At 50.7% G+C, this 24,247-nt stretch overlaps 1 protein-coding gene and 1 long non-coding RNA gene across 2 annotated transcripts in view; one reads left to right on the forward strand and one right to left on the reverse strand.

Moving 5' to 3' along the window:
- Positions 1 to 1,103: 1,103 nt before the first annotated feature.
- LOC135812434 (uncharacterized) lies at positions 1,104 to 2,132 on the forward strand. Its single transcript, XR_010552799.1, has 2 exons — positions 1,104 to 1,296; positions 1,454 to 2,132. It is a non-coding gene; the product is annotated as an uncharacterized LOC135812434 (long non-coding RNA).
- A 4,382-nt stretch (positions 2,133 to 6,514) lies between these two features.
- Positions 6,515 to 24,247, reverse strand: part of LOC135812409 (TNF receptor-associated factor 5-like) — a 110,451-nt gene continuing 92,718 nt past the window's right edge. Inside the window, exons 7-9 of the mRNA XM_065325781.1 lie at positions 23,293 to 23,706; positions 7,458 to 7,688; positions 6,515 to 6,591 (exon numbers count right to left, since the gene is read on the reverse strand). Of these exons, the coding sequence (XP_065181853.1) occupies positions 6,515 to 6,591; positions 7,458 to 7,688; positions 23,293 to 23,706 (722 nt within the window). The remainder of the gene's footprint in view (positions 6,592 to 7,457; positions 7,689 to 23,292; positions 23,707 to 24,247) is intronic.

The following is a 24,247-nucleotide window of genomic DNA, read 5'->3' on the forward strand; positions in this document are numbered from 1 at the left end:
TGGTCAGTAGGGGTAGACTGGTCACTAGTCACACTGGTCAGTAGGGGTAGACTGGTCACTAGTCACACTGGTCAGTAGGGGTAGACTGGTCACTAGTCACACTGGTCAGTAGGGGTAGACTGGTCACTAGTCACACTGGTCAGTAGGGATAGACTGGTCACTAGTCACACTGGTCAGTAGGGATAGACTGGTCACTAGTCACACTGGTCAGTAGGGATAGACTGGTCACTAGTCACACTGGTCAGTAGGGGTAGACTGGTCACTAGTCACACTGGTCAGTAGGGGTAGACTGGTCACTAGTCACACTGGTCAGTAGGGATAGACTGGTCACTAGTCACACTGGTCAGTAGGGGTAGACTGGTCACTAGTCACACTGGTCAGTAGGGGTAGACTGGTCACTAGTCACACTGGTCAGTAGGGATAGACTGGTCACTAGTCACACTGGTCAGTAGTGGTAGACTGGTCACTAGTCACACTGGTCAGTAGGGATAGACTGGTCACTAGTCACACTGGTCAGTAGGGGTAGACTGGTCACTAGTCACACTGGTCAGTAGGGGTAGACTGGTCACTAGTCACACTGGTCAGTAGGGGTAGACTGGTCACTAGTCACACTGGTCAGTAGGGGTAGACTGGTCACTAGTCACACTGGTCAGTAGGGGTAGACTGGTCACTAGCCACACTGGTCAGTAGGGGTAGACTGGCCACTAGTCACACTGGTCAGTAGGGGTAGACTGGTCACTAGTCACACTGGTCAGTAGGGGTAGACTGGTCACTACTCACACTGGTCAGTAGGGATAGACTGGTCACTTCTCACACTGGTCAGTAGGGATAGACTGGTCACTAGTCACACTGGTCAGTAAGGATAGACTGGTCACTAGTCCCACTGGTCAGTAGGGGTAGACTGGTCACTACTCACACTAGTCAGTAGGGATAGACTGGTCAGTAGTCACACTGGTCAGTAGGGGTAGACTGGTCACTAGTCACACTGGTCAGTAGGGGTAGACTGGTCACTAGTCACACTGGTCAGTAGGGGTAGACTGGTCACTAGTAGGGACTTCAGACCACGTGACTTCTTGGCCCAAAAGCGTGCAAATCGACGCCTGCACAAATCGTGTGATGGTCATATGTCAAGTCGTGTAGAGAAAAGTGGAACCGTTTTTCGAAATGAAGGAAGTCTTGTACAGTTGGAGAAAGTTTCGGTTCGTCTTGTTGGAGCTTGCCTTCGTTTGGGACCAGCAAGAATGGAGCTGTTACGTTCATTTTTGACGGAGTTACGTATGCGGATGGAAGGGAAAGGTGAGAAACCATATGATCCGTCCGGGTCCCCTTCTTGAAAATGTGATATTCGTATTCTACGACCTCGAATTAGTCTAGATAGAAGGTAATCTTTATTGTTTTCACCTTCCAGAAGACCTATTTCTTGCATTATAACTCTTTGTACTTTGCCGTTCAGCGCCGCCATAGTCACAGTATGGAAAGCAGCGAGAAGTATCCTGCGCTAAATGATGCTGATGTACAAATTGAATTGCGCTTGGCTGTTTCGGTCCATGCCTCGATTCTTGTCTCCGATGCTGTTATGCTCGATCTGGTTGAGCTCCGCAAGAATAGCTGAAAGAGTGCCGAACTGGGAGATGTGCTATATACTCTTGTTGCTATTTGCTGCATCTCTGCCGATGATGATGTGCGTGCTACGATTACCCCAGCCAATACAATGTCCTGTACATGTACATGTTGAGCTTAGTCAGTGCCTCTTCCGTGATTATTCTTTTTCTTGACACCAACCACGCCAACAGTCCGAAGCTATCTCAGGACTGTATTATCAATGTCTCCTGTTACTAACCACCGTTACATTGTAAACCATACTATTCAGCTATTTCATGCGGAGAATCAAGATTGTTTTTGGATCTGGTGTACGGTTGCTATGCGTTGCCAAGGACAGTGGGTTCTCTCAGTTTGACATATCTATCTGATCTCAAATGTGTGGGACGTTTGTCGGACCAATCCGGTGATAGGCGATGACTATTTTGCTTGTAACTTTAGTTTCCTTTGTCCGATTTAGAAAAACTAAAGACCAAACTCCTCAGGAAGCTCTAACCTATCCAAAAAGCAAAACATAAGCCACAGAAAACCGATTTGAAGAAATGGTCTGAAGTCCCTATCACTAGTCACACTGGTCAGTAGGGATAGACTGGTCACTAGTCACACTGGTCAGTAGGGATAGACTGGTCACTAGTCACACTGGTCAGTAGGGATATACTGGTCACTAGTCACACTGGTCAGTAGGGGTAGACTGGTCACTAGCCACACTGGTCAGTAGGGGTAGACTGGTCACTAGTCACACTGGTCAGTAGGGATATACTGGTCACTAGTCACACTGGTCAGTAGGGGTAGACTGGTCACTAGCCACACTGGTCAGTAGGGGTAGACTGGTCACTAGTCACACTGGTCAGTAGGGATAGACTGGTCACTAGTCACACTGGTCAGTAGGGGTAGACTGGTCACTAGTCACACTGGTCAGTAGGGATAGACTGGTCACTAGTCACACTGGTCAGTAGGGATAGACTGGTCACTAGTCACACTGGTCAGTAGGGATAGACTGGTCACTAGTCAAACTGGTCAGTAGGGGTAGACTGGTCACTAGTCACACTGGTCAGTAGGGGTAGACTGGCCACTAGTCACACTGGTCAGTAGGGATAGACTGGTCACTAGTCACACTGGTCAGTAGGGGTAGACTGGTCACTAGTCACACTGGTCAGTAGGGATAGACTGGTCACTAGTCACACTGGGCAGTAGGGGTAGACTGGTCACTAGTGACACTGGTCAGTAGGGGTAGACTGGCCACTAGTCACACTGGTCAGTAGGGATAGACTGGTCACTAGTCACACTGGTCAGTAGGGATAGACTGGTCACTAGTCACACTGGTCAGAAGGGGTAGACTGGTCACTAGTCACACTGGTCAGTAGGGATAGACTGGTCACTAGTCACACTGGTCAGTAGGGATAGACTGGTCACTAGTCACACTGGTCAGTAGGGGTAGACTGGTCACTAGTCACACTGGTCAGTAGGGGTAGACTGGTCACTTGTCACACTGATCAGTAGGGGTAGACTGATCACTAGTCACACTGGTCAGTAGGGATAGACTGGTCACTAGTCACACTGGTCAGTAGGGGTAGACTGGTCACTAGTCACACTGGTCAGTAGGGATAGACTGGTCACTAGTCACACTGGTCAGCAGGGGTAGACTGGTCACTAGTCACACTGGTCAGTAGGGGTAGACTGATCACTAGTCACACTGGTCAGTAGGGGAAGACTGGTCACTAGTCACACTGGTCAGTAGGGGTAGACTGGTCACTAGTCACACTGGTCAGTAGGGGTAGACTGGTCACTTGTCACACTGATCAGTAGGGGTAGACTGATCACTAGTCACACTGGTCAGTAGGGATAGACTGGTCACTAGTCACACTGGTCAGTAGGGGTAGACTGGTCACTAGTCACACTGGTCAGTAGGGATAGACTGGTCACTAGTCACACTGGTCAGCAGGGGTAGACTGGTCACTAGTCACACTGGTCAGTAGGGGTAGACTGATCACTAGTCACACTGGTCAGTAGGGGTAGACTGGTCACTAGTCACACTGGTCAGTAGGGGTAGACTGGTCACTAGTCACACTGGTCAGCAGGGGTAGACTGGTCACTAGTCACACTGGTCAGTAGGGATAGACTGGTCACTAGTCACACTGGTCAGTAGGGATAGACTGGTCACTAGTCACACTGATCAGTAGGGATAGACTGGTCACTAGCCACACTTGAAACAGTTCCCTGTTAGCGCTAACCTTATCTGCCCTCTTGCTCTGTATCTTGCACCTTTCCCTATCCTGTCAGCACTCGCGTTATCACCTTAGGGCACGAAGTGCCCTATATCAGTTGTGTTGCCTTGAGCAAGCATTGTCTTTTCCAAGAAAACCTTCAAACGGTTACACTGGTAGCGGAGGATGGTTAACATGGTGTTCTTGGAGCTCGCCATTGTCGTGGCGATCCTTGTTCTTTCTGTAATGCTATTCAGGTTGGCCAGCAAGTCCGTGAAGCCAGTCGCCAAGTCAGCGCCCGTCTGAGCAACCGACAACCGCTCCCTGTGCCGCCCGCTCATTCGTCTACACGCTAAGGAGCCGCCGATCTTCGATGGCAAGCCCTCGCAGTTCAAGGAGTGGGCTTTCTCCATTGAGCTGGCGATTCGGTCACTGGGAATCACCGACTCATCGGTGATGGTGGATTACGCAGCGGGCTTCCTGAGCGGCAACGCCAAGCTATGGCTCATCGCATCGTTGGATACGGGTGTGGAGTTCTCGACGTGGCCAGCGCTGCGTGAAGCCCTCGCCAAGGTGAACGGTCCGTTGCATCATCAAGAGCGGGTGCGACTGGATCTCTTCGCTGTCAGGCAGCACTCACGCTTGGAGAACTATGTCACCGAGTTCTCGCGGCTAAGCCTACAAGTGCCTGAGATCGACGAGCTGACCCGAGGACTGCTGTTCGTAAATGGACTGCACCCACCTGTCAAGACCCAGGTGCTGCGAGAGCACCCCACTGATCTGAGCCAAGCGATCAGGTCAGCGTAAACGGCGGACCAACAGCCGAACCCAATTCAGCACCGAAGTCAGCCCGTACGACCCCAAAGGCTAACACCGGAGGAGAGGCGTCACCTGAGTCGGCAGGGTGGATGCTTCGCTTGTCGGAAGCCAGGTCACCTAGCTCGGGATTGTCCCAGCAATCAACACCCAAATGCTGGTCGCCAGTGAAAAATGGCGTGAGCTCGCTGGCGACCGAGCGGAAAGCACCCAACGGTTACCCGGTTGACATACGCAACCGTTACAACGTACTAGAGCTGGAAGAACCGACGCTGCAAGCTGATTCGGAAGATGTTGCCGAACAGGAATCCCATGTCAGCAACGTTGATATCGCAGTACAGGACACGGAGCTTCCTTTGGAGCATGACCTTCTCCGTGTTGAGGGCAGGATCAACGGCCGCCGGGCAATTATGCTTATTGACTCGGGATCGACGCACGACTTCATATCGGAAGCTTTGGTGCAAAGAAACGGCCTTGTTACGGAGAGCAAGGACGAAACACTGAAGGTAACCCTGGCTGATCGCTCGTCGACATCATCGGGACTGCAGAGGACCGGTCCGGTAAAGGTTATCGTGAAAGACTTCAGCGACACCCAATCTTTCACAGTTTTTCCGTTGAGCCGCTATGATGCTATCCTGGGCAAGCCATGGCTGACCAGACACAATCCGGATATCAACTTTCAGACCAACGAAGTCAAACGGAATGGAGAGCCGCTCGTTGCTAAACCCCCTTCCGGCCAAAATAGTGATACGGAGCGTCAGGAGTCGCCGCCAATTGAGAGCATGCTCATATCTGGTTCTCAGGCTCGCCGCGAGTTGAGAAAAGGCGCGCAGGGAATCCTGGCGTGGGTCAACGCTACTGACGACGAGGAGGAGGACAGCAAGCCATCAGCCGCCAGACAACACCCAGATCATCAAGAGCAGCTGGCTAACCTTCTGCGGCGGTACTCAGACATCTTTCCAGACGACCTGCCGACCGAGCTTCCGCCAGAGAGGGATGTCGACCATGAGATTGTGACTGAGGAGGGTGCCGTTCCTCCAACACGGGCTGCCTACCGTCTCCCCAAACCCGAGATGGACGAATTGCAAGCCCAGCTCACGGAACTCCTCCGCAAGGGCTTCATCGAACCCAGCAAGTCACCATACGGTGCCCCAGTCTTTTTCGTTAAAAAGTCTGATGGCTCATTGCGCATGGTTTGTGATTGGCGGAATTTGAACAGGATCACCATCAAAAACAAAGCTTGCCTCCCAACATTGATGACCTGTTTGATACCATTCAAGGTAGCTCATACTTCAGTAAGCTGGATTTACGCTCGGGAAACAATCAGCTTAGGATCCGTCAGGAAGATGTACCTAAGACGGCTATCAATACTCCCTTCGGTCATTTCCAGTTCCGGGTCATGGGCTTTGGATTAACTAACGCCCCTGCCACGTTTCAGTCACTGATGAACAGTATTCTCCAACCGTACTTACGGCGGTTTGTGGTAGTGTTTCTGGATGATATTCTTATCTTCACTCGCCTGACTGTCCTTGGTTACCTTGCACGGTGCTTCAATTAGATGAGCGTTGTTGGGTTGACACGATTTCATTTTGATTATTCCCTTTCCACATATTCCTCGACTCCCTGGAGGCAACTGTGCCTCGCTTAGGAGGGAGGGATGGTGTAACAGTTCCCTGTTAGCGCTAACCTTATCCGCCCTCTAGCTCTGTATCTTGCACCTTTCCCTATCCTGTCAGCACTCGCGTAATCACCTTAGGGCAAGAAGTGGCCTATATCAGTTGTGTTGCCTTGAGCAAGCATTGTCTTTTCCAAGAATACCTTCAAACGGTTACAAAACTGGTCAGTAGGGGTTGACTGGTCACTAGCCACACTGGTCAGTAGGGGTAGACTGGTCACTAGTCACACTGGTCAGTATGGGTAGACTGGTCTTTAGTCACACTGGTCAGTAGGGGTAGACTGGTCACTAGCCACACTGGTCAGTAGGGGTAGACCGGTCACTAGCCACACTGGTCAGTAGGTGTAGACTGGTCACTAGTCACACTGGTCAGTATGGGTAGACTGGTCACTAGTCACACTGGTCAGTAGGGGTAGACTGGTCACTAGCCACACTGGTCAGTAGGGGTAGACTGGTCACTAGTCACACTGGTCAGTAGGGTTAGACTGGTCACTAGTCACACTGGTCAGTAGGGGTAGACTGGTCACTAGTCACACTGGTCAGTAGGGATAGACTGGTCACTAGTCACACTGGTCAGTAGGGATAGACTGGTCACTAGTCACACTGGTCAGTAGGGATAGACTGGTCACTAGTCACACTGGTCAGTAGGGGTAGACTGGTCACTAGTCACACTGGTCAGTAGGGGTAGACTGGTCACTAGTCACACTGGTCAGTAGGGATAGACTGGTCACTAGTTACACTGGTCAGTAGGGATAGACTGGTCACTAGTCACACTGGTCAGTAGGGGTAGACTGGTCACTAGCCACACTGGTCAGTAGGGGTAGACTGGTCACTAGTCACACTGGTCAGTAGGGATAGACTGGTCTCTAGTCACACTGGTCAGTAGAGATAGACTGGTCTCTAGTCACACTGGTCAGTAGTGGTAGACTGGTCACTAGTCACACTGGTCAGTAGGGGTAGACTGGTCACTAGTCACACTGGTCAGTAGGGGTAGACTGGTCTCTAGTCACACTGGTCAGTAGGGATAGACTGGTCACTAGTCACACTGGTCAGTAGGGATAGACTGGTCACTAGTCACACTGGTCAGTAGGGGTAGACTGGTCTCTAGTCACACTGGTCTTTAGTTATAGGTTTTATTGTAGACCTTGAAAAAATGTACTCACCTCGTTGAATGGTGGTAACAGCTGCTGAGACACGTGAAAGCTTATGGCTAGTGTCTTGCTGCTGCTCCAGTAGTTGCCCAATGCTTGTGGCACTTGTAGCACTTTGCTCCAGTAGTTGTCCAATGCTTGCGGAGGTTGTAGCACTTTGCTCCTGTAGTTGACGGACAGTTGTGTTGGTCTGGTTTTGCATTTCCACTATGCGTTCACATGCTGCAGTTGTATCTTGTTCACCTATATACATGATAAGATAGGTACACATAAACACTCTCTCACATGCACACACATGTGTATGCACCCATGTACCAATGCACAAGTACACAAACACACACATATATATACATGTATATACAAACACACAGACACACACACACACACACACACACACACCTTGGACCTTGGATGCTATGCCATATTCTGGCTATGTGGGCCCCATGGGGGTTGAGCAGGTTCGGAACAGTAGGGGCGATGACGGTATAGGCCCTGTGGTCTACTGAAATGCCGCCCGCAATTGCAAACGACGCAGAAGGAGCTACGGTCTGCGTTGGATGCTCTGGCCGAGCCACGGCTGCACTTCTGATGCTTCATGCCTTGGTGCGATAGCACATAGCAGTTGCAGCTGGCGCAGTGGAAGCTGAAGCGTTCGCAGGACATATTGTTCGCAACCGGTGACTCAAGTGTGTCAGAAGATGCCTCTGCTGGTGATTTTGCTGGCGAGCACTTGCGTCGGGCAAATCCACCCTTGCTCCGGAACCATCTGTTGCACTGGTCGCAGTGACAACTTCCTGGCTGTTGGCTTAAGGGGCAGCCTACCCATAAATTTCATATGGCATTCAATTGACCGCAACTTTGGTGTTTCTCAATGGATTTGAGAGAAATTTTGACCACGCACTCCTGCCACTATGCTGGCCCTCAAGACATGATTTACAAGTTCTTGCGCCTCACTGACAGGCTTTCCAGGCTGGAAAAACTCAAATTTCCGGCAATGTGCATTTTCAATTGTTCACATTTTTGTGCCCATTCTGTCCGTGTGCGGGACCCAAATCTAAAACAAGTCAAGAAGCAGCCATGGGTGGTGGGGTAGGGCCCCTCAACGTGGCCCTGGAATCTGTGACAACGGAACGAGTGGGCGTTCTCTCACAGACTCCCACAGACCCAAATCAATTTTTGAATTTTTTTAGGTTTAGCACGTGCTACGAGGTCGTACCTTTGATACAAAAGCCAGTGCTGGGACGTCCACAGCAAGCCATTTCCACAGCGCTGCACACTGTTGTGATCTCGAACTCACTGAACTGATTTTATTGTAAAGAAGACACGAACTTATAGAGTGTGAAGAAGAGTATAGCGAAATAGAGAGCGGTGGAAGGAGACCCACTGGACAGCTGGATAGTGTATCAATAAGCGCACGAGGGGAAGGCTAGACAGTTTGTCTCTAGACATCAATAGGTATTGTACGAAAGGCCAGTCAATAGCACTAAGGAGTGAAGTCAACCACAACACAGACAATAGCTTCAGACAATCATGACAGGCATGATACGGATGATATAACACACACCAAATCCAGGATACCCTCAGAAACCGGCAAAGACTACCACTCACGTTCCGCTACTGCCTAGTACTGAATCCTGACTGACTTCTTGACACGACTCAAACTTGCCAAAGTAACTAAATCAACGTCAACTACAATAATCAAGCCGCATATCTGCAACGTCACGAGGGTGCTTGCAAAAGTCCTGCTGCACGTGGCTCAAAAACGTGATTTTTGGACTTGGAGCAAAATTCTGCACACTTTCGCGTGTTTCCATACGACAAGTTGCGCACTGTCTGCTCAAATTCAAATACAATGCTGCCAACAAATGACAGCGTGCAACAAAAAATCTTTCCTTACAAGGGCACATTTTAGGCCATAACTCTTGAACGGCTGGTCAGATCGGGACACAATTTTCAGAGAATTTGCAGCTATTCAAGCTCTTTCAACTGACGTAGCACTCAATATGAATAATATTATTTACAAATCCGATTTTTCAGCGAATTTTGGGTTGTCTGCCACCTTAAGGGCAGGTCACGCGTAGCTGTACGCTTGTGTCGCTTCCTGTCACGTACACGACTGAAGGAGCGGTGACAAGTTTGGCACACAACCGGTGATGGTCGAGGTTTGTTCTGCTTGTCTGGCAAACAACGGTAAGCCTTGCGCCATTTGGAGCGACAAGAGGTGGCCACTTCATACCAGTCGTCAGGTGGTTTGACGCCACTCCGAACACAGTCTCGCCACCTTTTCTGCGGACCATAGGCAGGTCTCTTGTTTGGAAACGCACCGAGCAGTAGAGCCTTCGGGATGCGCTCATCCTCCATCCTTGACACATGACCAAGCCACTCAAGGTGACGTCTGCTGAGACGACACTCCATGTCCAAGGTATCTCCCCAGCACTCCAGAACTTCAACATTAGTTGTCCTGTCATTCCATAGATCTTGACAACTGATGCCCAGAATGGTGCAGACACAACAGCGATGAAAGACAGACAGCGCATGAACATCAGCCTGTAGCGGTACCCAGCATTCGGACCCATATAGGAGAGTCGACAGCACACAAGCATTGTACGCTAACCGTTTGATGGATATTGTCAGTGATATATCGTGGATTATCGCCTTCTTAGCATTTGACCCCACTAATTTCCCTGATACCTAAAGCGGTCAAATATATCGCAAATTTGACTGCTTAGTCAAATACACATTATAATTGACTAATTATATTTGACTCCTTAGAATTTCTTGGACTAAAAAATTTTCTATCCAACTTCGAAAAAGAAATTTTTGAAGAAAGCAGAAATACACAAGACAGGATTTGAACCCACAACCTTGTGAATCTCAGTCACTCTTCCTTACCACCCAGCCAATGTGCTACCGATGCTGAACCTAGTTTAGAACAATGATCTTGACTTTCAATGCAGTAAAATGCGGTATAGGCTATAGTATTATACTAGAATTACAATGATATGTCGTATATGCAGAGAAACTATTGTGTGGAGAACACGATAAATAGATTATAGACCTCATAGTTTCTCTATGCAGGATATATAGACCTCGTAAAAGACCTCGGGGAACCTCGGGCTTTTACTCGGTCTGTATATCCTGTATAGACCTCCTAACCGGTCTATAATCTATACATATCGCTTCACACACGCACGCACGCACGCACGAACGCACACACACACACACAAACACACACACACACACACACACACACACACACACACAATCAGCTGCCCGCCCGCCTACTGGGACAAGAAAAGTTGGTTACTGCTCTTTCATCAAGTTGTCACTAGTTACAACGTACATGCCTGGCAAAGTGGTCAGTAGGGGTAGACTGGTCACTAGTCACACTGGTCAGTAGGGGTAGACTGGTCACTAGTCACGCTGGTCAGTAGGGGTAGACTGGTCACTAGTCACACTGGTCAGTAGGGATAGACTGGTCACTAGTCACACTGGTCAGTAGGGGTAGACTGGTCACTAGTCACACTGGTCAGTAGGGGTAGACTGGTCACTAGTCACACTGGTCAGTAGGGATATACTGGTCACTAGTCACACTGGTCAGTAGGGGTAGACTGGTCACTAGTCACACTGGTCAGTAGGGATAGACTGGTCACTAGTCACACTGGTCAGTAGGGATAGACTGGTCACTAGTCATACTGGTCAGTAGGGATAGACTGGTCACTAGTCACACTGGTCAGTAGGGATAGACTGGTCACTAGTCACACTGGTCAGTAGGGATAGATTGGTGACTAGTCACACTGGTCAGTAGGGGTAGACTGGTCACTAGTCACACTGGTCAGTAGGGGTAGACTGGTCACTAGTCACACTGGTCAGTAGGGATAGACTGGTCACTAGTCACACTGGTCAGTAGGGATAGACTGGTCACTAGTCACACTGGTCAGTAGGGGTAGACTGGTCACTAGTCAAACTGGTCAGTAGGGGTAGACTGGTCACTAGTCACACTGGTCAGTAGGGGTAGACTGGTCACTAGTCAAACTGGTCAGTAGGGATAGACTGGTCACTAGTCACACTGGTCAGTAGGGGTAGACTGGTCACTAGCCACACTGGTCAGTAGGGATAGACTGGTCACTAGTCACACTGGTCAGTAGAGGTAGACTGGTCACTAGCCACACTGGTCAGTAGGGATAGACTGGTCACTAGTCACACTGGTCAGTAGGGATAGACTGGTCACTAGTCACACTGGTGAGTAGGGATAGACTGGTCACTAGTCACACTGGTCAGTAGGGGTAGACTGGTCACTAGTCACACTGGTCAGTAGGGATAGACTGGTCACTAGTCACACTGGTCAGTAGGGGTAGACTGGTCACTAGTCAAACTGGTCAGTAGGGGTAGACTGGTCACTAGTCACACTGGTCAGTAGGGTTAGACTGGTCACTAGTCACACTGGTCAGTAGGGGTAGACTGGTCACTAGTCACACTGGTGAGTAGGGATAGACTGGTCACTAGTCACACTGGTCAGTAGGGGTAGACTGGTCACTAGTCACACTGGTCAGTAGGGGTAGACTGGTCACTAGCCACACTGGTGAGTAGTGATAGACTGGTCACTAGTCACACTGGTCAGTAGGGGTAGACTGGTCACTAGTCACACTGGTCAGTAGGGGTAGACTGGTCACTAGTCACACTGGTCAGTAGGGGTAGATTTGTCACTAGTCACACTGGTCAGTAGGGGTAGACTGGTCACTAGTCACACTGGTCAGTAGGGATAGACTGGTCACTAGTCACACTGGTCAGTAGGGGTAGACTGGTCACTAGTCACACTGGTCAGTAGGGGTAGACTGGTCACTAGTCACACTGGTCAGTAGGGATAGACTGGTCACTAGTCACACTGGTGAGTAGGGATAGACTGGTCACTAGTCACACTGGTCAGTAGGGGTAGACTGGTCACTAGTCGGACTGGTCAGTAGGGGTAGACTGGTCACTAGCCACACTGGTGAGTAGTGATAGACTGTCACTAGTCACACTGGTCAGTAGGATTAGACTGGTCACTAGTTACACTGGTCAGTAGGGGTAGACTGGTCACTAGTCACACTGGTCAGTAGGGGTAGATTTGTCACTAGTCACACTGGTCAGTAGGGGTAGACTGGTCACTAGTCACACTGGTCAGTAGGGATAGACTGGTCACTAGTCACACTGGTCAGTAGGGGTAGACTGGTCACTAGTCACACTGGTCAGTAGGGTTAGACTGGTCACTAGTCACACTGGTCAGTAGGGGTAGACTGGTCACTAGTCACACTGGTCAGTAGGGGTAGACTGGTCACTAGTTACACTGGCCAGTAGGGGTAGACTGGTCACTAGTCACACTGGTCAGTAGGGGTAGATTGGTCACTAGTCACACTGGTCAGTAGGGGTAGACTGGTCACTAGTCACACTGGTCAGTAGGGATAGACTGGTCACTAGTCACACTGGTCAGTAGGGGTAGACTGGTCACTAGTCACACTGGTCAGTAGGGGTAGACTGGTCACTAGTCACACTGGTCAGTAGGGGTAGACTGGTCACTAGTCACACTGGACAGTAGGGATAGACTGGTCACTAGTCACACTGGTCAGTAGGGATAGACTGGTCACTAGTCACACTGGTCAGTAGGGGTAGACTGGTCACTAGTCACACTGGTCAGTAGGGGTAGACTGGTCACTAGTCACACTGGTCAGTAGGGATAGACTGGTCACTAGTCACACTGGTGAGTAGGGATAGACTGGTCACTAGTCACACTGGTCAGTAGGATTAGACTGGTCACTAGTCACACTGGTCAGTAGGGGTAGACTGGTCACTAGTCACACTGGTCAGTAGGGGTAGATTTGTCACTAGTCACACTGGTCAGTAGGGGTAGACTGGTCACTAGTCACACTGGTCAGTAGGGATAGACTGGTCACCAGTCACACTGGTCAGTAGGGGTAGACTAGTCACTAGTCACACTGGTCAGTAGGGGTAGACTGGTCACTAGTCACACTGGTCAGTAGGGATAGACTGGTCACTAGTCACACTGGTGAGTAGGGATAGACTGGTCACTAGTCACACTGGTCAGTAGGGGTAGACTGGTCACTAGTCACACTGGTCAGTAGGGGTAGACTGGTCACTAGCCACACTGGTGAGTAGTGATAGACTGTCACTAGTCACACTGGTCAGTAGGATTAGACTGGTCACTAGTCACACTGGTCAGTAGGGGTAGACTGGTCACTAGTCACACTGGTCAGTAGGGGTAGATTTGTCACTAGTCACACTGGTCAGTAGGGGTAGACTTGTCACTAGTCACACTGGTCAGTAGGGGTAGACTGGTCACTAGTCACACTGGTCAGTAGGGATAGACTGGTCACTAGTCACACTGGTCAGTAGGGGTAGACTGGTCACTAGTCACACTGGTCAGTAGGGTTAGACTGGTCACTAGTCACACTGGTCAGTAGGGGTAGACTGGTCACTAGTCACACTGGTCAGTAGGGGTAGACTGGTCACTAGTCACACTGGCCAGTAGGGGTAGACTGGTCACTAGTCACACTGGTCAGTAGGGGTAGATTGGTCACTAGTCACACTGGTCAGTAGGGGTAGACTGGTCACTAGTCACACTGGTCAGTAGGGATAGACTGGTCACTAGTCACACTGGTCAGTAGGGGTAGACTGGTCACTAGTCACACTGGTCAGTAGGGGTAGACTGGTCACTAGTCACACTGGTCAGTAGGGATAGACTGGTCACTAGTCACACTGGTCAGTAGGGATAGACTGGTCACTAGTCACACTGGTCAGTAGGGGTAGACTGGTCACTAGTCAAACTGGTCAGTAGGGATAGACTGGTCACTAGTCACACTGGTCAGTAGGGGTAGACTGGTCACTAGTCACACTGGTCAGTAGGGATAGACTGGTCACTCCTCACACTGGTCAGTAGGGGTAGACTGGTCACTAGCCACACTGGTCAGTAGGGGTAAACTGGTCACTAGTCACACTGGTCAATAGGGGTAGACTGGTCACTAGTCACACTGGTCAGTAGGGATGGACTGGTCACTTGTCACACTTGTCAGTAGGGGTAGACTGGTCACTAGTCACACTGGTCAGTAGGGATAGACTGGTCACTAGTCACACTGGTCAGTAGGGGTAGACTGGTCACTAGTCACACTGGTCAGTAGGGGTAGACTGGTCACTAGTCAAACTGGTCAGTAGGGGTAGACTGGTCACTAGTCACACTGGTCAGTAGGGGTAGACAGGTCACTAGTCACACTGGTCAGCAGGGGTAGACTGGTCACTAGTCACACTGGTCAGTAGTGGTAGACTGGTCACTAGTCACACTGGTCAGTAGGGGTAGACTGGCCACTAGTCACACTGGTCAGTAGGGGTAGACTGGTCACTAGTCACACTGGTCAGTTGGGGTAGACTGGTCACTAGTCACACTGGTCAGTAGGGATAGACTGGTCACTAGTCACACTGGTCAGTAGGGGTAGACTGGTCACTAGCCACACTGGTCAGTAGGGGTAGACTGGTCACTAGTCACACTGGTCAGTAGGAGTAGACTGGTCACTAGTCACACTGGTCAGTAGGGGTAGACTGGTCACTAGTCACACTGGTCAGTAGGGGTAGACTGGTCACTAGTCACACTGGTCAGTAGGATTAGACTGGTCACTAGTCACACTGGTCAGTAGGGGTAGACTGGTCACTAGTCACACTGGTCAGTAGTGGTAGACTGGTCACTAGTCACACTGGTCAGTAGGGATAGACTGGTCACTAGTCACACTGGTCAGTAGGGGTAGACTGGTCACTAGTCACACTGGTCAGTAGGGGTAGACAGGTCACTAGTCACACTGGTCAGTAGGAGTAGACTGGTCACTAGTCACACTGGTCAGTAGGGATAGACTGGTCACTAGTCACACTGGTCAGTAGGGGTAGACTGGTCACTAGTCACACTGGTCAGTAGGGGTAGACTGGTCACCAGCCACACTGGTCAGTAGGGGTAGACTGGTCACTAGTCACACTGGTCAGTAGGGATAGACTGGTCACTAGCCACACTGGTCAGTAGGGGTAGACTGGTCACTAGTCACACTGGTCAATAGGGGTAGACTGGTCACTAGTCACACTGGTCAGTAGGGATGGACTGGTCACTAGTCACACTGGTCAGTAGGGATAGACTGGTCACTAGTCACACTGGTCAGTAGGGGTAGACTGGTCACTAGTCACACTGGTCAGTAGGGGTAGACTGGTCACTAGTCACACTGGTCAGTAGGGATAGACTGGTCACTAGTCACACTGGTCAGTAGGGGTAGACTGGTCACTAGTCACACTGGTCAGTAGGGGTAGACTTGTCACTAGTCACACTGGTCAGTAGGGGTAGACTGGTCACTAGTCACACTGGTCAGTAGGGATAGACTGGTCACTAGTCACACTGGTCAGTAGGGGTAGACTGGTCACTAGTCACACTGGTCAGTAGGGGTAGACTGGTCACTAGTCACACTGGTCAGTAGGGGTAGACTGGTCACTAGTCACACTGGTCAGTAGGGATAGACTGGTCACTAGTCACACTGGTCAGTAGGGGTAGACTGGTCACTAGTCACACTGGTCAGTAGGGGTAGACTGGTCACTAGTCACACTGGTCAGTAGGGATAGACTGGTCACTAGTCACACTGGTCAGTAGGGGTAGACGTGTCACTAGTCACACTGGTCAGTAGGGGTAGACTGGTCACCAGCCACACTGGTCAGTAGGGGTAGACTGGTCACTAGTCACACTGGTCAGTAGGGGTAGACTGGTCACTAGTCACACTGGTCAGTAGGGGTAGACTGGTCACTAGTCACACTGGTCAGTAGGGGTAGACTGGTCACTAGGCACACTGGTCAGTAGGGGTAGACTGGTCACTAGTCACACTGGTCAGTAGGGGTACACTGGTCACTAGTCACACTGGTCAGTAGGGGTAGACTGGTCACCAGCCACACTGGTCAGTAGGGGTAGATTGGTCACTAGTCACACTGGTCAGTAGGGGTAGACTGGTCACTAGCCACACTGGTGAGTAGTGATAGACTGTCACTAGTCACACTGGTCAGTAGGATTAGACTGGTCACTAGTCACACTGGTCAGTAGGGGTAGACTGGTCACTAGTCACACTGGTCAGTAGGGGTAGATTTGTCACTAGTCACACTGGTCAGTAGGGGTAGACTGGTCACTAGTCAAACTCGGCAGTAGGGGTAGACTGGTCACTAGTCACACTGGTCAGTAGGGATAGACTGGTCACTAGTCACACTGGTCAGTAGGGGTAGACTGGTCACTAGTCACACTGGTCGGTAGGGTTAGACTGGTCACTAGTCACACTGGTCAGTAGGGGTAGACTGGTCACTAGTCACACTGGTCAGTAGGGGTAGACTGGTCACTAGTCACACTGGCCAGTAGGGGTAGACTGGTCACTAGTCACACTGGTCAGTAGGGGTAGATTGGTCACTAGTCACACTGGTCAGTAGGGGTAGACTGGTCACTAGTCACACTGGTCAGTAGGGATAGACTGGTCACTAGTCACACTGGTCAGTAGGGGTAGACTGGTCACTAGTCACACTGGTCAGTAGGGGTAGACTGGTCACTAGTCACACTGGTCAGTAGGGATAGACTGGTCACTAGTCACACTGGTCAGTAGGGATAGACTGGTCACTAGTCACACTGGTCAGTAGGGGTAGACTGGTCACTAGTCAAACTGGTCAGTAGGGATAGACTGGTCACTAGTCACACTGGTCAGTAGGGGTAGACTGGTCACTAGTCACACTGGTCAGTAGGGATAGACTGGTCACTCCTCACACTGGTCAGTAGGGGTAGACTGGTCACTAGCCACACTGGTCAGTAGGGGTAAACTGGTCACTAGTCACACTGGTCAATAGGGGTAGACTGGTCACTAGTCACACTGGTCAGTAGGGATGGACTGGTCACTTGTCACACTTGTCAGTAGGGGTAGACTGGTCACTAGTCACACTGGTCAGTAGGGATAGACTGGTCACTAGTCACACTGGTCAGTAGGGGTAGACTGGTCACTAGTCACACTGGTCAGTAGGGGTAGACTGGTCACTAGTCAAACTGGTCAGTAGGGGTAGACTGGTCACTAGTCACACTGGTCAGTAGGGGTAGACAGGTCACTAGTCACACTGGTCAGCAGGGGTAGACTGGTCACTAGTCACACTGGTCAGTAGTGGTAGACTGGTCACTAGTCACACTGGTCAGTAGGGGTAGACTGGCCACTAGTCACACTGGTCAGTAGGGGTAGACTGGTCACTAGTCACACTGGTCAGTTGGGGTAGACTGGTCACTAGTCACACTGGTCAGTAGGGATAGACTGGTCACTAGTCACACTGGTCAGTAGGGGTAGACTGGTCACTAGCCACACTGGTCAGTAGGGGTAGACTGGTCACTAGTCACACTGGTCAGTAGGAGTAGACTGGTCACTAGTCACACTGGTCAGTAGGGGTAGACTGGTCACTAGTCAAACTGGTCAGTAGGGGTAGACTGGTCACTAGTCACACTGGTCAGTAGGATTAGACTGGTCACTAGTCACACTGGTCAGTAGGGGTAGACTGGTCACTAGTCACACTGGTCAGTAGTGGTAGACTGGTCACTAGTCACACTGGTCAGTAGGGATAGACTGGTCACTAGTCACACTGGTCAGTAGGGGTAGACTGGTCACTAGTCACACTGGTCAGTAGGGGTAGACAGGTCACCAGTCACACTGGTCAGTAGGAGTAGACTGGTCACTAGTCACACTGGTCAGTAGGGATAGACTGGTCACTAGTCACACTGGTCAGTAGGGGTAGACTGGTCACTAGTCACACTGGTCAGTAGGGGTAGACTGGTCACCAGCCACACTGGTCAGTAGGGGTAGACTGGTCACTAGTCACACTGGTCAGTAGGGATAGACTGGTCACTAGCCACACTGGTCAGTAGGGGTAGACTGGTCACTAGTCACACTGGTCAATAGGGGTAGACTGGTCACTAGTCACACTGGTCAGTAGGGATGGACTGGTCACTAGTCACACTGGTCAGTAGGGATAGACTGGTCACTAGTCACACTGGTCAGTAGGGGTAGACTGGTCACTAGTCACACTGGTCAGTAGGGGTAGACTGGTCACTAGTCACACTGGTCAGTAGGGATAGACTGGTCACTAGTCACACTGGTCAGTAGGGGTAGACTGGTCACTAGTCACACTGGTCAGTAGGGGTAGACTGGTCACTAGTCACACTGGTCAGTAGGGGTAGACTGGTCACTAGTCACACTGGTCAGTAGGGATAGACTGGTCACTAGTCACACTGGTCAGTAGGGGTAGACTGGTCACTAGTCACACTGGTCAGTAGGGGTAGACTGGTCACTAGTCACACTGGTCAGTAGGGGTAGACTGGTCACTAGTCACACTGGTCAGTAGGGATAGACTGGTCACTAGTCACACTGGTCAGTAGGGGTAGATGTGTCACTAGTCACACTGGTCAGTAGGGGTAGACTGGTCACCAGCCACACTGGTCAGTAGGGGTAGACTGGTCACTAGTCACACTGGTCAGTAGGGGTAGACTGGTCACTAGTCACACTGGTCAGTAGGGGTAGACTGGTCACTAGTCACACTGGTCAGTAGGGGTAGACTGGTCACTAGGCACACTGGTCAGTAGGGGTAGACTGGTCACTAGTCACACTGGTCAGTAGGGGTACACTGGTCACTAGTCACACTGGTCAGTAGGGGTAGACTGGTCACCAGCCACACTGGTCAGTAGGGGTAGATTGGTCACTAGTCACACTGGTCAGTAGGGGTAGACTGGTCACTAGTCACACTGGTCAGTAGGGGTAGACTGGTCACTAGGCACACTGGTCAGTAGGGATAGACTGGTCACTAGTCACACTGGTCAGTAGGGGTAGACTGGTCACTAGTCACACTGGTCAATAGGGGTAGACTGGTCACTAGTCACACTGGTCAGTAGGGATGGACTGGTCACTAGTCACACTGGTCAGTAGGGATAGACTGGTCACTAGTCACACTGGTCAGTAGGGGTAGACTGGTCACTAGTCACACTGGTCAGTAGGGGTAGACTGGTCACTAGTCACACTGGTCAGTAGGGATAGACTGGTCACTAGTCACACTGGTCAGTAGGGGTAGACTGGTCACTAGTCACACTGGTCAGTAGGGGTAGACTGGTCACTAGTCACACTGGTCAGTAGGGGTAGACTGGTCACTAGTCACACTGGTCAGTAGGGATAGACTGGTCACTAGTCACACTGGTCAGTAGGGGTAGACTGGTCACTAGTCACACTGGTCAGTAGGGGTAGACTGGTCACTAGTCACACTGGTCAGTAGGGGTAGACTGGTCACTAGTCACACTGGTCAGTAGGGATAGACTGGTCACTAGCCACACTGGTCAGTAGGGATAGACTGGTCACTAGTCACACTGGTCAGTAGGGGTAGACTGGTCACTAGTCACACTGGTCAGTAGGGATAGACTGATCACTAGTCACACTGCTCAGTAGGGGTAGACTGGTCACTAGTCACACTGGTCAGTAGGGATAGACTGGTCACTAGTCACACTGGTCAGTAGGGATAGACTGGTCACTAGTCACACTGGTCAGTAGGGATAGACTGGTCACTAGTCACACTGGTCAGTAGGGGTAGACGTGTCACTAGTCACACTGGTCAGTAGGGGTAGACTGGTCACCAGCCACACTGGTCAGTAGGGGTAGACTGGTCACTAGTCACACTGGTCAGTAGGGGTAGACTGGTCACTAGTCACACTGGTCAGTAGGGGTAGACTGGTCACTAGTCACACTGGTCAGTAGGGGTAGACTGGTCACTAGGCACACTGGTCAGTAGGGGTAGACTGGTCACTAGTCACACTGGTCAGTAGGGGTACACTGGTCACTAGTCACACTGGTCAGTAGGGGTAGACTGGTCACCAGCCACACTGGTCAGTAGGGGTAGATTGGTCACTAGTCACACTGGTCAGTAGGGGTAGACTGGTCACTAGTCACACTGGTCAGTAGGGGTAGACTGGTCACTAGGCACACTGGTCAGTAGGGGTAGACTGGTCACTAGTCACACTGGTCAGTAGGGATAGACTGGTCACTAGTCACACTGGTCAGTAGGGGTAGACTGGTCACTAGTCACACTGGTCAATAGGGGTAGACTGGTCACTAGTCACACTGGTCAGTAGGGATGGACTGGTCACTAGTCACACTGGTCAGTAGGGATAGACTGGTCACTAGTCACACTGGTCAGTAGGGGTAGACTGGTCACTAGTCACACTGGTCAGTAGGGGTAGACTGGTCACTAGTCACACTGGTCAGTAGGGATAGACTGGTCACTAGTCACACTGGTCAGTAGGGGTAGACTGGTCACTAGTCACACTGGTCAGTAGGGGTAGACTGGTCACTAGTCACACTGGTCAGTAGGGGTAGACTGGTCACTAGTCACACTGGTCAGTAGGGATAGACTGGTCACTAGTCACACTGGTCAGTAGGGGTAGACTGGTCACTAGTCACACTGGTCAGTAGGGGTAGACTGGTCACTAGTCACACTGGTCAGTAGGGGTAGACTGGTCACTAGTCACACTGGTCAGTAGGGATAGACTGGTCACTAGCCACACTGGTCAGTGGGGATAGACTGGTCACTAGTCACACTGGTCAGTAGGGGTAGACTGGTCACTAGTCACACTGGTCAGTAGGGGTAGACTGGTCACTAGTCACACTGGTCAGTAGGGATAGACTGGTCACTAGTCACACTGGTCAGTAGGGATAGACTGGTCACTAGTCACACTGGTCAGTAGGGATAGACTGGTCTCTTGTCACACTGGTCAGTAGGGATAGACTGGTCACTAGTCACACTGGTCAGTAGGGGTAGACTGGTCACTAGTCACACTGGTCAGTAGGGATAGACTGGTCACTAGTCACACTGGTCAGTAGGGGTAGACTGGTCACTAGTCACACTGGTCAGTAGGGGTAGACTGGTCACTAGTCACACTGGTCAGTAGGGGTAGACTGGTCACTAGTCACACTGGTCAGTAGGGATAGACTGGTCACTAGTAACACTGGTCAGTAGGGGTAGACTGGTCACTAGTCACACTGGTCAGTAGGGGTAGACTGGTCACTAGTCACACTGGTCAGTAGGGGTAGACTGGTCACTAGTCACACTGGTCAGTAGGGATAGACTGGTCACTAGCCACACTGGTCAGTGGGGATAGACTGGTCACTAGTCACACTGGTCAGTAGGGGTAGACTGGTCACTAGTCACACTGGTCAGTAGGGGTAGACTGGTCACTAGTCACACTGGTCAGTAGGGATAGACTGGTCACTAGTCACACTGGTCAGTAGGGATAGACTGGTCACTAGTCACACTGGTCAGTAGGGATAGACTGGTCTCTTGTCACACTGGTCAGTAGGGATAGACTGGTCACTAGTCACACTGGTCAGTAGGGGTAGACTGGTCACTAGTCACACTGGTCAGTAGGGATAGACAGGTCACTAGTCACACTGGTCAGTAGGGATAGACTGGTCACTAGTCACACTGGTCAGTAGGGGTAGACTGGTCACTAGTCACACTGGTCAGTAGGGATAGACTGGACACTAGTCACACTGGTCAGTAGGGATAGACTGGTCACTAGTCACACTGGTCAGTAGGGGTAGACTGGTCACTAGTCACACTGGTCAGTAGGGATAGACTGGTCACTAGTCACACTGGTCAGTAGGGGTAGACTGGTCACTAGTCACACTGGTCAGTAGGGATAGACTGGCCACTAGTCACACTGGTCAGTAGGGATAGACTGGTCACTAGTCACACTGGTCAGTAGGGATAGACTGGTCACTAGTCACACTGGTCAGTAGGGATAGACTGGACACTAGTCACACTGGTCAGTAGGGATAGACTGGTCACTAGTCACACTGGTCAGTAGGGATAGACTGGTCACTAGTCACCCTGGTCAGTAGGGATAGACTGGTCACTAGTCACACTGGTCAGTAGGGATAGACTGGCCACTAGTCACACTGGTCAGTAGGGATAGACTGGTCACTAGTCACACTGGTCAGTAGGGATAGACTGGTCACTAGTCACACTGGTCAGTAGGGATAGACTGGACACTAGTCACACTGGTCAGTAGGGATAGACTGGTCACTAGTCACACTGGTCAGTAGGGATAGACTGGTCACTAGTCACCCTGGTCAGTAGGGATAGACTGGTCACTAGTCACACTGGTCAGTAGGGGTAGACTGGTCACTAGTCACACTGGTCAGTAGGGATAGACTGGACACTAGTCACACTGGTCAGTAGGGATAGACTGGTCACTAGTCACACTGGTCAGTAGGGGTAGACTGGTCACTAGTCACACTGGTCAGTAGGGATAGACTGGTCACTAGTCACACTGGTCAGTAGGGGTAGACTGGTCACTAGTCACACTGGTCAGTAGGGATAGACTGGCCACTAGTCACACTGGTCAGTAGGGATAGACTGGTCACTAGTCACACTGGTCAGTAGGGATAGACTGGTCACTAGTCACACTGGTCAGTAGGGATAGACTGGACACTAGTCACACTGGTCAGTAGGGATAGACTGGTCACTAGTCACACTGGTCAGTAGGGATAGACTGGTCACTAGTCACCCTGGTCAGTAGGGATAGACTGGTCACTAGTCACACTGGTCAGTAGGGATAGACTGGTCACTAGTCACACTGGTCAGTAGGGGTAGACTGGTCACTAGTCATACTGGTCAGTAGGGATAGACTGGTCACTAGTCACACTGGTCAGTAGGGATAGACTGGTCACTAGTCACACTGATCTTTAGTTATAGGTTTTACTGTAGTCCTTAAAAAAAATGTACTCACCTTGTTGAATGGTGGTAACAGCTGCTGAGACACGTGAAACCTTATCATTAGTGTCTTGCTGCTGCTCCAGTAGTTGTCCAATGCTTGTTGAGGTTGTAGCACTTTGCTCCTGCAGTTGACTGATGTTGTTGGTGAGAGAATCATTTTTAGTCGAATCCAAACAAGCAACAGCAACCATCACAATGAAGCCAGAAAGCAACAGCAAACGAAGGTATATGCCAATGGTGGTGGTGGTCTTAAGAATTTCCTCCTGCAGTTGACCAATGTTGGTGGTGGTATTGCGGCTTTGCTCCTGCAGTTGACCAATGTTCGTGGTGGTGTTGCGAATTTCCTCCTGCAGTTGACCGACCGCTGTGTTGGTCTGGGCGTGTACCTGCACTATCCGCTCACATGATGCTGTTGTATCTAGTTCAACTGAAGTAAATATTTCAGTGACATACACATGTGCACACAACACACACACACACACACACACACACACACACACACACACACACACACACACACACACACACCCACACACACACACATACACACACACACACACACACACACACACACACACACACACACACACACACAAGGGACACGGGCAGGTTTATTTAACCTTCAACGGGCTGGCAGTTGGCCTCGCCGGCCGCTCATGACATCGGCCCACGGTAGGCAGCAGCAGGCTAGTCCTCGGTGGGCTGATCGTGTGTCTGCCCCCCCCCCCCCCCCCGTGGGCAATGTGGATCACTGATGATTGAATGTGATGATATGACTCAACTATTATCGTTTGCTTTCTTCGAACTCGTCTATCATCACAATGTCATACTAATAAGTCGTGGGAACCCCCGAACCCTATGTGTCAATTGCTGTGAGTGTGCATGTGGATACGTCGTTGTATGCACAGACGGGGCGTGGGAATATCTGCAACTATGTTTGTGCACATGGATGTGTGTCGTGTGTGTGT

This window comes from Sycon ciliatum, chromosome 3 (assembly GCF_964019385.1).
Source record: "Sycon ciliatum chromosome 3, ocSycCili1.1, whole genome shotgun sequence".
NCBI lineage: Eukaryota > Metazoa > Porifera > Calcarea > Leucosolenida > Sycettidae > Sycon > Sycon ciliatum.